Here is a 13,593-nt window from a genome sequence, read left to right on the forward strand (position 1 = left end):
TTTCCACAGCTCCTTAAGATTTGGTCATGTGGAGGATGTGCCTCAGTTTACTGAATTAAATCTTGTCATGATGGCCTTCAAGCTGCCTCCCTCTCTCTGCTTTCTCTTTCAAACGATGCTCCACCAATATTCAGGCTAGCGCTGGCGGAGAATCTCCTTGTCCTTTTCCAGATGGCCTGCAGCAGTAACTCAGGGGACCCCATGTAATCAGAAACCTCTCGTACTGTAGGAACAGCTTTCTCTGTAAGTAATAACCATGGAGGCAGATCCACGTTTGTGTGTGGGATCGCCTCGTCCCTCTTTGCAGGTGGACTTTCAAAGCACACATTCTGACCTTTTGTTCCTTGTCGCATTAGCACCTGCAATTTGAGTTGGCAGCCACAAGGTGGCAGAGGAGCACCAAAATCCATTTGTTCTTAGTGCGTCCTTACCCTACTCTTCATAAACACAAATTGGATTTAACTAGCAATGTGTCTGGTTAAAAGAATGATCAGCAAAAACTATATGCACACATTTGCCATCACTACCTAGATCTTTATACTTTATTTCTGATCAAATAGGTTTTATTTCTATCACAACCAAAACCAGCGTACCACTTAACAGTTTTCTCAGAATACGGCTGTCTTTTGTTTGCCCTCCTGCGTCTGTCTCTGCTCCATTTTTTTTAATTGCTTGAAGTGAAGAGATCACAGAGCTTGTTTTCTCCTGACGCCCACCTCTCCTGCCTCCCTTTCTCTGCTGCGATGATGACCAGCTATGGCCCGAGCGAGGTGAACTTCACAGAGACCAGTAGCTGCCCTAGGGCTGTGCCGCTCAGCTAATGGGACTCAGTCAACCAAACTTCAAAAGCTGGAGCTGTGCATTCGGCCCAGCTGCCTACCACCTCCTTCAGCCTCAGGAGCAAGGCTGTGGCCTTACAGGAGCTTTGAACTTCCTTTTGCTTGTCCCCCTTGAACTCCCACCAGTTTAGGGTGCAGCTGAGTGTTTAGCAGGAAACGACACCATTTCTCCTCTTTGGCGCCATTTGAAACGCTCAGTTTCCAGCCTCGGGTCCTTTGCTTCGATGGGTGGGGATGCCAGGAATTTATAGCACGTGGGCAGTTTGTTATCGCTTTTTGGGGGCGGGGGTAAGTAGAGTGGGAGGCTCACTTTGGACACATGACCCTCAAACCGCAATCCTGTGCTCATATGGCTCATTCTCTGTGTCTAGGAGACTCGTGGGAAGTTTAAGGCACACACGAACTCTACTTTCTTCCTGCTTGGTTTAAAGACTCTTAGGTCTTAATACTCAACATTCCTCACTACTCTGAATATTGTTAGTGCCCGGTTTACTAATTTACAAATTATTTTTTTTTCTGAGGCATAATAACTGCTCTTAACTAGATTGCCAGAGAAGCGCTGTTTTAGCAAGCACTGGATATCCAGGGCTACAGTGAACCAGACAGTGAAGAAAAGTTTACAGATAGGTCCATGCACAGGACAGAGAACATTGATTATGGATAAGGGACTCACAAGAGTTGGGGTACGTACCTGGGTCTTTTCCTATGAGCGTCAGATACAGGTTCCAAGGTATACATCTTATTACATGGGATTTTGGAATCTTGAAGCAATTTATCTGTTACAAATAATAAAAACTTCAGATCTTTATATTAGTCAGAAAAAAAAAAAACCCAACCCAAACCTCTCATATGACTTATAAAGTGAGATAGACTGCTGTAGGGAGTTCATTTTTTGGGGACTTGTGCATATCTTCCTTGAATACTTAACATATGGCAGGATGGCTCACATATTCTTAAAGAGGCTGCAATTCTCCCCACCTGCCCGCCCCTCAACTGTTCCCTCTGGGCTGTCACTTCCTGAGGGACACCTGGTGGTTCTTTGTTGTCTCTAGAGGACAAGAATGAACTTTGGTAAAAGCAACATTGGAGCCAGCCATTGTGGGCACAAATCCTGACCAATGTAGCAAATTTTCCAGCTGTGCTCACCTCTGTCTTCAAGGTAAACAGTCCCCTACCACTCTGAGCCAAGACCCGGTCACTCGGTTTTCTCAGTGTGGCTGGTAAATTCATGACAAGAACAACCCCCAGAAAAAAGGAACCCCAGAAGACTGGCCTCTGTTTGGAGGGGTGTGAGTCCTCTCTTTTGGCAAGAAAAAGCAATTTTAAAAAATACCACAGAAATAAAAATGATAATTCAGTTATTAGAAGGGTTAAAAATTCTGCAGCTTTAATATTACTGTTTAAAAATATGAACACTGTATGACTAGACAGGATGTTAATGACTTGACATTACAAAATTTATTAAATTTATTTTTAAAGTGGTTTGGTTCCCCCTTTCAAATGCATGAAGCGTGTGGGAGTTGGAATAGATCTGCCCCAGGCTGCCAAAACAAATTTTTAATGGAACTGGAGTCCTTCAGGGATTGTCCTAAATCCACATAATATTCTTAAGTCCTGGTGTTTGCACTGGGACCTGTGTATTAGCAGATGTACGTGTGAATAATATACGTATATCCATCCATCACCCTGCTGACTCTACATCCTCAAGGGCTGCCGTACATCAATTATTCCACCTCAGGGGGTAGAGAGATATTTGGGCTAGCATTGACCTCCTTTTCAATCAGGGCCTCCAAACAGTATGTTCTGGAAGTCAAACAGTCCCTTCAGACAGAACCTCTGTTTGAGAATGCGTTTGGCCTGATGTTACCATGCTGAGAAGTCAATGTGATTACCTGTGTCAGGTGTGGAGGCAGCAGCCAGAGAAGCAAATGAAAATCCCGTCACTCAGAGTCACCGTCAGCATCCGGGATCTGTCCCATCTATCTACATCTTGCATAAGTTATTAGCCAGTCTATCAGGAAAGACTGTCGACCTCGGTGAGCTGCATCTACTTTCAACACAAAAGCAACTCTTAGAAATAAATTATAAGTTGCTTGAAGAGCTAGATCCCCTTTCAGAGGTTTGGAGCCATTTTTATGAAGTGAGGTCTTGGGACCAAAGCCTCCTGAGGAGGAATGGAGATTTTTGTCTTTTTTGTCTGTCAGTTTTAAAGGAAAACAAAGACTATTTTTAAACACATGGTTTTGATTAAAAAAAAAAAAAAAGAAAGAAAGAAAGCAAACTTGGAAGTTATTTATTTTCTTTAGTGCACAAATTTCTTAAGCTTCTGATATCATAGCTGAAGGTGTGTTACAGATTGTTGTGACCGATGAATCAATGAGAAAGGTAGCCACATAGTTTTACTGGGAAAATGTACGATTGTGGTAGGGGCTGACCATTTATTTAATTGTGTGGTAAGTACCATATGATGAGAGGGTAAAGTTAAATTGATGATTCAGGCTACCCCAGCCAGGGTACAGTTTACATGGCAATTATGCTGGGTCATCTAAGTGTAATTGGCAAGTAATTTTGTAAGCGAAGGGACATGACAGCTCATTTACATGGTGTTCACTGAGTAAAATTTGGGGACATTTATCAACCACTCTAGAGTGCGGAGTGATTGCATTGATATCCCCGATGCTGCAGGCCGTCACACGCCTGTTTGTGGAATGAGTCTCGCACTCCCTTCGACAGTGGTTAGTTGTGTGCAGCGTGCTAGCTAGGCGCTTTCCCTCCAGACTGACTGACATCACAGCTCTTTTCTCAAGGAGCTCCCGGGTGGGAAACAGACACACCAATAATTTTAGCGGAGTGTGGTAAGTGGAGGCTGGAGCTTGCAGAGGTGATGCGGATGTATGCCAAGGGAGGGCGAGCTTCTATGGTGGAAGCCTTGCTAGGGACCGTGACACTGAATGGAATTATGGGGCTTTGCTGAGGCAGCTCTTGGCCAGGCAGAGGCACAGCAGGAACAGACAGAATCCCAGAAGAGCCAGGAGACCAGGGGTGGGGGACTCTCAGAGTTGACCTGTGACAGGACCTGCAGTCAGTTAGGGGCTGAGCCTGACACCACCCTGGCCGGCTATTCAAGGACTTAAGAAGAGGTGGGCCTCTATTGAGATGTTTTGAAGACAGGTTGTTTGGTGTAGTAATAATTACTGTGCTATTGTGAGATACTAAGCTCTGTTCTCAGTGTACTCAGGGGTTTTTATCTTTATTCCGACCCAGGGAAATAGGCACTAACATTCCTTTTATAAACGAGAAATCTGAATAGACAGAGGTCGCCCAAAGTTACACGGAGTGACGGAAGAGCTGGGATTTGAACATACCTGTCCACTTCTGAAGCCCTTGCTTGCCGCAAGCCCTAACCCACATCATGCCGTTGGCTTCCTTAGCACAGTCCCCTGGAATTCCAGACTAACTCTGTTCTATGGCCACCACTCCCACTGGGCGCTGAGCAGTCTGCGAGGCTGGTGACTTGCCTTTCTGCTGATAGTCACAACTCCAAGGTCGAGATAGATAGTGCCCGTGTTACCACCAACACACAATGGTTGTGTAGCGTTGAGGTCAACCTAACAAGTGAGGTGATGAGCGCTTGGAGCTGAGGCAGTGTCGGTGTGAAGAGGGATGGATGGAGACAGAAACTGGCTGGGCTCGGTGATGGATTGGGCTTGCGGATCTTGTTGGCATATTCCTGCATCACTTCTGATTCCTAACCAATACACCGGATGACTTGGCCAAAGAATCTGAGGACCAGGGAAGTTCACACTGCTCTCCACAGAGCTCTTAAATTCCTGGGAAGAACTATGTGGGCTCAGGATAAAAGTTAGAAGAGACTTCCCCAGAAATGGCTAAAAATAGAAGGGACAGTCTGGGGACAGAAGCGCCCTGGGGTAGATGAGGGGTTGATTGGCCTTTGGGAGTCTTCTCTCTTTGAAAATTCTTTAGTTTAAAGTAAATAAAACTTCTCCTGTTTCCTTTCCTAAACTGCCTGGATGAAAAAAAAAAAAAGATAAAAATCAAACTATTCAAGGGCTGGAAAATATTGAGTCCAAATGCCTTGATTATAGATAAAGGAAGGAAGCCCAGAGGGTCCATGATTCATCCGAGGGTACACCCCACCCACCCACCCCAGGGAGAAGAGGACAGGGTCATTGGCTTCTCTTCCTATGTCTCAGATAGTAACATTTTTGTTTTTGGTGTCCTTGTGGGCAAAGTCCCTGGTAGATAGTAACACAAAACCAACAGAGACTTGGTATTTGTCTCTAGGGAAATTAGAGTATTAACAGTAAGGGGTGCCTGTTACATGGCTCCCTAGGACATTTAGGACACTGAGAAGCGAATTTAAAAATCCCTGAGAGGAGTTAGAGGGTTCATCAGCAAGCATGAAGCCCTGAGTTCAAATACTCAGGAGCCACATAAAAAGCCAGACCTGGCTGCACACGCCAGGAGCCCCAGCTATGGAGAACAGATTCCAAAAGCTCAGTTGGCAGGCAGCCTCGCTCGGAGGATGAGCTGGATCAAGTGAGAGACCCTGTCTCAAGGTAATGAAGAACAACAGAGTAAGACATCTCATAGGCTGCCCTCCACAGAATGTGCCCAGGGCCTGTGTAATGAACACGCACATGCCTACAACACACAGCTATACCACACATACACGACATATGACACATGCAAACCACACACACACACACACACACACACACACACACACACACACACACACACTAAAATCCACACGGATTTCTTAATGCCTATTCATTGCCATACAATTCTAATACTTTGAATTCGCTGTCTCTAATACTCCATACTCTAGTATTCTTTTCACTTAATGTTTTTTTTTTTAAAAAAAACAAACCCTAAAACATAACCTGCTTCATGAACTCTGACCATGGTGACCCCTGACCCCGCTGTCCTCAGATGATATTAGCATTCTTTAGGTTTGTTTTCTTGCAGTCATCTTTGTCTTTGTAATGAGATTATTTACATATTAACATCTATAATCTTATCAATATAATTTGAGTCATTTTTGTTTGTACATTCTATACAGTAGCACGGACTGCCTAGTCATCATTTAAATTGCAGTAGAATATCTTACCAGCTTCCAAGAGGTGCTTAAATATTTACAGAAAGAGCTCTCCTCCTTGACTCACGGGGTGTTTTGAAGGATGCGCTTTACACTGTGAGCGCCTATGCATCTAGCTTGGGTGGCTGGCATTGTGGAGCAGTGAGCAGGAGCGGCCGGGCCCCTCGCGGTGATTATAACTTGCTCCCTTGCCAGGGTCCCTCTGAGAGTACAAACAGTGCTTGTTTGGCCGGTGCAGAGCAGGTCCTGGGCAGAGAGACACTAAGTGACTTCAAGCTGTGGCTTTTCTAACTAAACACATATTTCCCCCCTGCCCCTGTGAAAAGGCATGTTCTCGTTTCCCAAGGGAGTGAAAATCTTTGTGTGAAGAAGTGTCACCCGGTGTCGCACTCATCATCCACACCATCTCTTCAAGTGACAGTGGGAGGCAGAGTTCATCAGTTCAACGTGCCTTTCACATTTGGAGACTTCTGACTCACAACCTCTGGAATGTATCATCCGAACAGCCGGAGAGCTCAATTCTGGCACACGTTGCTCTCACGCACGGAGAAAAACTTGAAAAGACAGAAGATTTGCTCCAACTTTCTTTCTTCTATCCATTTAGAAGAAAAAGCATACCTTTTTTTAATTAAAAAAAGAGTATGCTCGCACAGGAACATCTGGCCCGTATCACCACGGCAGCCTCCTGAAATGGCCTGCTTGTCTCCAGTGTGTCCTTTTAAAAATCAAGTCTGCATGCAGCAGCCAGCAAACCCTTCCTAGCTCATAGATCTGCATCAGCCGCTCCCATCCCTGGCATATTCTTCATGGCTCTGTCACGATTCTTGGGGTCAGGTCCTGTGTAGTCCCCATTGCTCTCTCCCCTGCCTGCAGCCACATGGAGCACTCAGGGCTCCTTGCTCCTGCTTCTCTGAAGGGCATATCCAGACCTGTGTGCAAGTCAGTTCATCCCTCATAAGCTGTCTGCAGGCCGTGCTGAGACTGGATCTAATGGACTCCCACAGCCCCTATCCAACAGCACTGGCCTTGTGTAGTATGTTTTAATTTAAACAATCAAACTTGAATCTTATTGGACAAGGCTATTATTGCTCGATTTCGTTGAGGTAAATAGCTCCACCACCTTGCATCACACATCAAATCCCACTTACACATGTATTCTATGCTAGGTCATAAGACTACACTTGTATTTATCTCCATGACCAAGTGGACCAGACTGTAAGCTCCCTGAAGATTGGCATTGTGCACTGCTAATTTTTATATATGTAAACCTGGTAGGAACTGCTCGATAAACATATCGATTCTATAAAACCATGCCTTAGGAAAGAAAAAAATAAGAATCACTCAAGAAAGGACATGTAGCTCTTTTTGGCACTTGTGATAACTTCATAAGCATCCCAAGACTCGTGGTGCTCAGTGGACCTGGCAGATACACACAGGACCCGCAGGGTGGCTGAGTGCTGTATGACATTAGGAGGACGGAACGGCTTTGGACATTTAAACCTTTAAATGCGGCCATTCCCACATCTCCGGTCCTAGGCTATCCCGCAGAAGCGATCATTTCTATGTTCCAAGGTGATTTCCTTTATTTCATCTCATATGCATGTGTGCGTGGTCTGCTTCTGTCTGGTCTGATCATGACTCAGGTGTAGTCACGGGTGTAACTGAATTTCCAACACATTCAGAGCTATATAAGCTGATCATACCAGATGTTGTAATAATGCCACTGCCCATTGGTTAACTTAGGATAATTGTTTTGATAATCCAGTCACTGGATCTTCCTTTTAAAAAAATGTTTTGAAAACTGGCATTTTATTTATTTATCTTGTGTCTATGTATGTGGGTGGGGGTGTGCCTACCGTGGTGGGGGTCAGAGGACATTTTCGTCCTGCTGGTTCTGTCCTTGCGTTTGAGATCAAAGTCAGGTTATCGGGTTTGGTGGTAGGCACCTTAAGCCTCATTAATATTTTGCTTGTCCTGACACTTTATTTATAATTAATGATTAATTCCCTTCTGTGTGTATATGAGTGTGAGTGTGTAAGCCAGAGGAAAACCTTGCAGGAGTCGGTTTTCTCCTACTGCGTGGGCCCTAGAACGGAGGGCATCAGGCTTGCGGGCAAGTGCCCTCACCCACCAAGCCATCTCAGCCCTTCGCTGAGATTTTCCTTCATCCTGCTTGCTCTCTTCCTGACATTCAGCTACATGCTGCTTTAAGGACATTGACAAAGAGTCGGTGTTCCCTTGGATCCAGGCCACGCGTGTCTGTGGCATTTCACATCACCAGTGACATAGGATCATGGAGCATGCCCACGCCAATGTTCTTGCCACAGTTTCGGTCTCTCAGAGAACTCTGCATTGCCACGGAGTGGTGCAGGTGTGGCAGAGGACTGAAGATACCATAGGCATCCTGGGGAAAATATGCTAACAGTGTGAAGGATGGAGATATGTCCGGCTATCAGGTTCAAGACAAGATCAGACTCAGAAAAGAAACAAAACCCTTCTTTAGGGAGAAGTGGGGGCGGCCTAAGGACGGCTTTTACTAAAGAATCCTTTAACAGCCTGGGATCCTACTGACATTGTGTTAATGTGCCTGCTGGGCTCCCTTCTCGGGGGCCTGTTGTGAATTCCGTGCCTGATATTATTAATGGTTAATGGGCGCACCTGAAATCAAGCAATAATGTACCATTTGGGTAATAGTTATATTAAATGGTTCTTCTAGACAACATTGAGCTTATCAGATTATCTCGCTCCTAATAATGAATACCTTATCTTTTCCGATTTCCTAATCAAATGTTTCCACATCATCCCGAAGCGCAGCCATTTCCAGCTGCATCCACACTGTGCTCTCAGCTTCAATGATGCCAAATTGCCAGCCTCCTCATGGCCCCTCCGTTCTCTCTGGCTCTGAGGCACAGGCCTGGTGTGCCTCTTTGAAAGCTGGTCATCATCAGCCATTTGATACAGGTGAATAGTGAGTCCAAGACAGCACCGGGCTGAATTTAGAGTGATGGAGAATTTTTACAACAGGTTTCTCCCTGAAGTTTGGCGCTTCTGAAGTAATCACATAGATTTGTCTTTTCTCTGCTCCCTTTTCTGAAACCCATGTACTCGAGTCTGAATGGTATTGCTTCAGTGTGGAGAAGCCCGAAGACAGGGACAAAAAACAAAGATGTTATGCCTCACTGTAAGGTATAAACATTTAGTAGTCCACAGGTTCTGCCTTAATTGGACTGATCAGAAGCATTAAGGAGGCAGAAGCAGTGGCTCCACAGATAATAGATTTACTGCTTTTTCGGAAGACCCAGGTTCTGACTCACAACCATCTATAATGTCATCTCCAGGGGAACCAGTGCCCTCTTCTGGCCTCCATGGGCACTGCATGCACACGGTGCGCATGCATACACACAGGCAAAACATCCCTTCACATCAAATAAATACATCTAAAAATATTCTTAAACAATTATCTTTAAGAGGACCATCAAGATTCCTGAACACTTCATATTTTATTTTATTCAGTTGCCTACCTGTAGCAGAAGGAACAAATATAAGAAATGCCGAGCAGTGCGTAGGGAGCCAGATATGGTCACTTTCTAGAATGTTCAGCCGAAATGTTACTGTATCTTACGAGAGACGTCTGGTTGACATAATTCATCATTTTGAGTTGCTTTGGTTTGAATCCTTTTTTTCTATGCTGCATCTCGTATTTCTCTCATTTTCGGGTTTTCTTTTCATTCTGACTATATCTGTGGTACTTAAAAAAAAAGACCCCTTTCTCCAGGAAGAAAAGAAGAGCTCACACTCTTGAGCATCCATGACAACCCACCTTGTACCCACCCCCCACCCCCCCAGTTTAGGTGCCCATTAGGCCAAAATCCATGCTTTTTGGTCTCCAAGTCTCCATTGGCGTTATGGACTGCACACAGTGTGTGAATTACTGAATGAAGACCCGCTCTCATAATTTATGATTATCCAACTTCAATTCAAATTAAATCCAGCATGGAGTTATCGTAACCTGTGTCATGTTGCTTAGTATCAAGCATAGTACAATATATTCACATATTGTCCCATGATGTTTAATGAAAGAAAACACCTTGTATATTTTGGAACCTTATCGCGAAAAGCCAAAATTTAGTGTACTGTGTTTCCAACTGGCCAAGGTGAGGAATGGGTGCTTGCCCAAAAGACTAATGATTGAGTCTGTTGCTGATGGGTACCATAATTTTCCTCCAATGGACTCCTGTGGTTGGAATCTCTTATAATATTTCAGAGCCGAAAGTTTTTTTTTTTTGAAACCATCAAAGAACCAAGTATTTGAATTTCTTATCACACAGAAGCCCTCCTTCCCCCCAGCTAGAGAGCATTACTGATCATACCCAGCAAATGTTGACCATGCCCACAAACTAGTGAATCACTTGTGTGTAACATGCGTACTCGCAATTCTTTAAATTGTGTACAGTTTGGTAACTAAAGATGGAAACATCAGCAGATCTGCGATAAATTCTACAGTAGAATCACATAAGGAGCAGAAAGATAGGAGAGAGCCATTGTAGAGAGGGTCAGAGGAGATGTCCCGGAAGCGAGGACTGAGTTTGTTATGAACCGTGAGGGAAGTCGATGACTGTCGTGAGGGGAAATGCTCATGGTGATCTTGGCGTGTTTATTAATAAGACAACATCACATCTTTAAAAAATAAGCTTTTAAAGACAAAACCCCAGAAAGCATTAAACTCCCCAGGATGCCCCCTAACTGCACCTCTCCCTTCTGTGGTTCATGAAGGGTCGAGGCACAGAGATGAATCAATCCGTGCTGTATTAGTGGATGCATACATATGCACATAAGGCTATGGTGTTTTTCTGCCGACAACTTCTATGGTTTCATAACCACTTAAGAAAAGCTCACATGTGCAGGTGGGAATTCATTGCATTTTACTGAACACTGCTATTCTCGATATCACCTATGCGGTGTGACTTTTCATAAAAAAAAAAAAAAAAAAAAAAAAAAAAAAAAAAAAAAAAAAAAAAAAAAAAAAAAAAAACACCTAACGAATTTCTAGGTTTGGTGAGCTGCTTCCAAACAGATGCACCATGCTAATCTAACAGACACATTTAGAGCCTGGACCCCAAATATCAATAGCTTTTAGTATTGCAAATTAGTCTGTCTGTTGGGTAAATTGGGCTGTGTGGTTCTTGATAAAAAGTAGCAAGTGATTCTGCACCCATGTGTTGTGTGTAACGGCCTCGCTGGAGCCTGATGACTCTGTGCTTCTCTGCAGAGTTTTAAGTTGAACGTGGACAGTCACTGTGCTCTCAAGGAAGCCGTGGAGGAAGAAGGACATCAACTCCTGGAGCTCATTGCATCTCACAAAGCAGGTAAATCCTCCTGAAATATTGCGGGTCTTTATGTCTCCAGACTATTAAGAAGAATGAAGAAGCATTGCTGTAAATTACTGCATATATTCACTTCCTTATGTATTATTAATATTTACATTATCAGATTGACCTTCAAGATTTATAAATGTTTCATATACTGCATACAATGCTGTGATACTTATAAGATGAAATACTGCCTCCAACGGTCTGTTCATTTTATTTGGGCCTTGCCATTCGCCTGAGTTCCAATTGAAATCACATTCCTGAAAACTTCACATTGACATGCTTTTTGATGTAGGAGCTCTGGAAATAACATTAAGATAATGAATGAGAGCTGTTCTTATAGACACAAGGCATATGCACTAGGGTGTACATAGATATCATTATGGATACAAGGCAGGCTGTCCATAGACATCTGATTATTTCTGTGCCAGTTCACACATGTGGATGTCTGGCATATTCTCTGTAGGTCTTTGCATTAGCAGAGGCTTAGGCCTTCAACCAGTTCTTAGACCAACATTGATGCATTTATGAAGAATGTATTATAAATAAAAAAAACAGTTTTGTTGTATGGTCCTACATACCATAAGAAGGGTGGGTTAAAGCTTGTTTGTGTTTTTTTTTGTTTGTTTTTCACTTACTATGTAAACAGGAAAAGACCATCATTAAGCAGATGTGTTAATGTCAAAGACTGCTGTCTTGATTCTGGCCCATTTACTATACTTCCCATTGAATTACCTGTATCAGTTTCCAGACATCTTTTGATCATTATAAAATCTCCACACAGATAAACGCAGGGCCTTGTGCTGGAGGCGTGAAGCTAGAGTTGTAATGACATCTACACATCACAATCTGTCCCCGTCCGTCCGTCCGTCCGTCCGTCCCCCCCCCCACGGTTTTCACCAAACCAGAGTTGGCATCAGTTTCTGCACGGGCCTGTCCTTTTGTGTGTGTGTGTTGTTAATATCTTAGAATTGCCAGTGTCAGTTCTGAGTGACCGGTGGCAGGTAGTGGTGAGGTCGCTGAAGAGCATGGATGTGGTTTGGGATAGCCACCCAGCTTTCTGGGTAGCAGACAGTGGCAGGTAAAGATGCAGCCGGGCCTACAGCTTGTGCTTTCCTTTGGGGAAGGACTGAAGGACATGCTGAAGATGATTGCCAGTCAATGGAAGGAGCTGCAGAGGCAAATCAAACGGCAACACAGCTGGATTCTCAGAGCTCTGGACACCATCAAAGCAGAGATACTGGCTACTGATGTGTCTGTGGAGGACGAGGAGGGGACGGGAAGCCCCAAGGTAAGTGGCTTGAAGTTCGCCTTAGTTCCTCTTATTCCTGTCTTCTTTTGAACTAGGCACCACTGAAGTTTTCTTTCCACCCCTAAGGCTCTTCGTTTCTAGTGAATAAACTTTGTAACTCCTTCCCCCCTCTCTCCTTCCATATATATAGATATATATAGATATATATATAGCTTGGCTGAAAACAAAACAAAAGGCAAGAACTTTCAAGTTCTCTGGGAAGAGGTCTTTTTGTGCAAAGTAGCGGAGCCGAAGGGGGACAGGATTCTAGGGGTGGGAGGAAGGGAGGAGGCATAAAACATTTAGTAAACAAAACATAAAGCATCTTTAACATGAATAATCAGAATGGTTTTAAATTGTTTTGTTGCAACTATAAATCACTATAATCAGTGCAATCACTCAGCTCTGACATCCATTAGCCGCTTGGTTACAGCAAATTAACAAAGAAGAGAGAAAGTGATTCATTATCTCATTCCTGTTAATGACTATCAGATGCATTGCCTAATTAGGGGATGGTCATTGTAGTGCGAAGAAGGTCATATGCTTTGCTACAAATCTTTTTGCTCTGAGTGTAAGTTTTCCATAATGGTGCATGTGCCGAATACAGCAAGTATTTTAAAAACGAGTATTGGCATGTTTTGATTATCCATTTAGATTTACAAAATAGCCTGGGAGACATATGCCACTGAACACCAAGTGGAGCGCCTTTCAATACAGACTGCTACTGTTGAAAGGTATTCTTTGGACCTAAAATGTCAAAAACAATTTTATTAATTCCACAGTTTGTTATAGTTTCCCATTTTGTGGCAGGAAGTCCAGAAATCCATTTCATAGTAGACTTAGGATCCGAGCATACTATAGCATGGAGGGGAACAGATGGAAACGTTCATAGAGTCTATTCCTGGCATGGACACAGAGAGTAACATCATCAAATCACATTTCTCGATGGGCATGGTGCTCAGAGCAAGCTAG

The 13,593-nt window shown here is 43.8% G+C and overlaps 1 protein-coding gene across 2 annotated transcripts in view; it reads left to right on the forward strand.

The window, feature by feature from the left end:
• Akap6 (A-kinase anchoring protein 6) overlaps positions 1 to 13,593 on the forward strand; it is a 436,041-nt gene that overhangs the window by 219,824 nt on the left and 202,624 nt on the right. For both annotated transcript variants that reach the window (XM_028869697.2, XM_028869698.2), the window contains exons 6-7: positions 11,231 to 11,327; positions 12,458 to 12,621. In XM_028869697.2, coding sequence (XP_028725530.1) covers positions 11,231 to 11,327; positions 12,458 to 12,621 — 261 coding nt within the window. The remainder of the gene's footprint in view (positions 1 to 11,230; positions 11,328 to 12,457; positions 12,622 to 13,593) is intronic.

The sequence above is a fragment of the Peromyscus leucopus genome, chromosome 14 (assembly GCF_004664715.2).
Source record: "Peromyscus leucopus breed LL Stock chromosome 14, UCI_PerLeu_2.1, whole genome shotgun sequence".
Taxonomy (NCBI): domain Eukaryota; kingdom Metazoa; phylum Chordata; class Mammalia; order Rodentia; family Cricetidae; genus Peromyscus; species Peromyscus leucopus.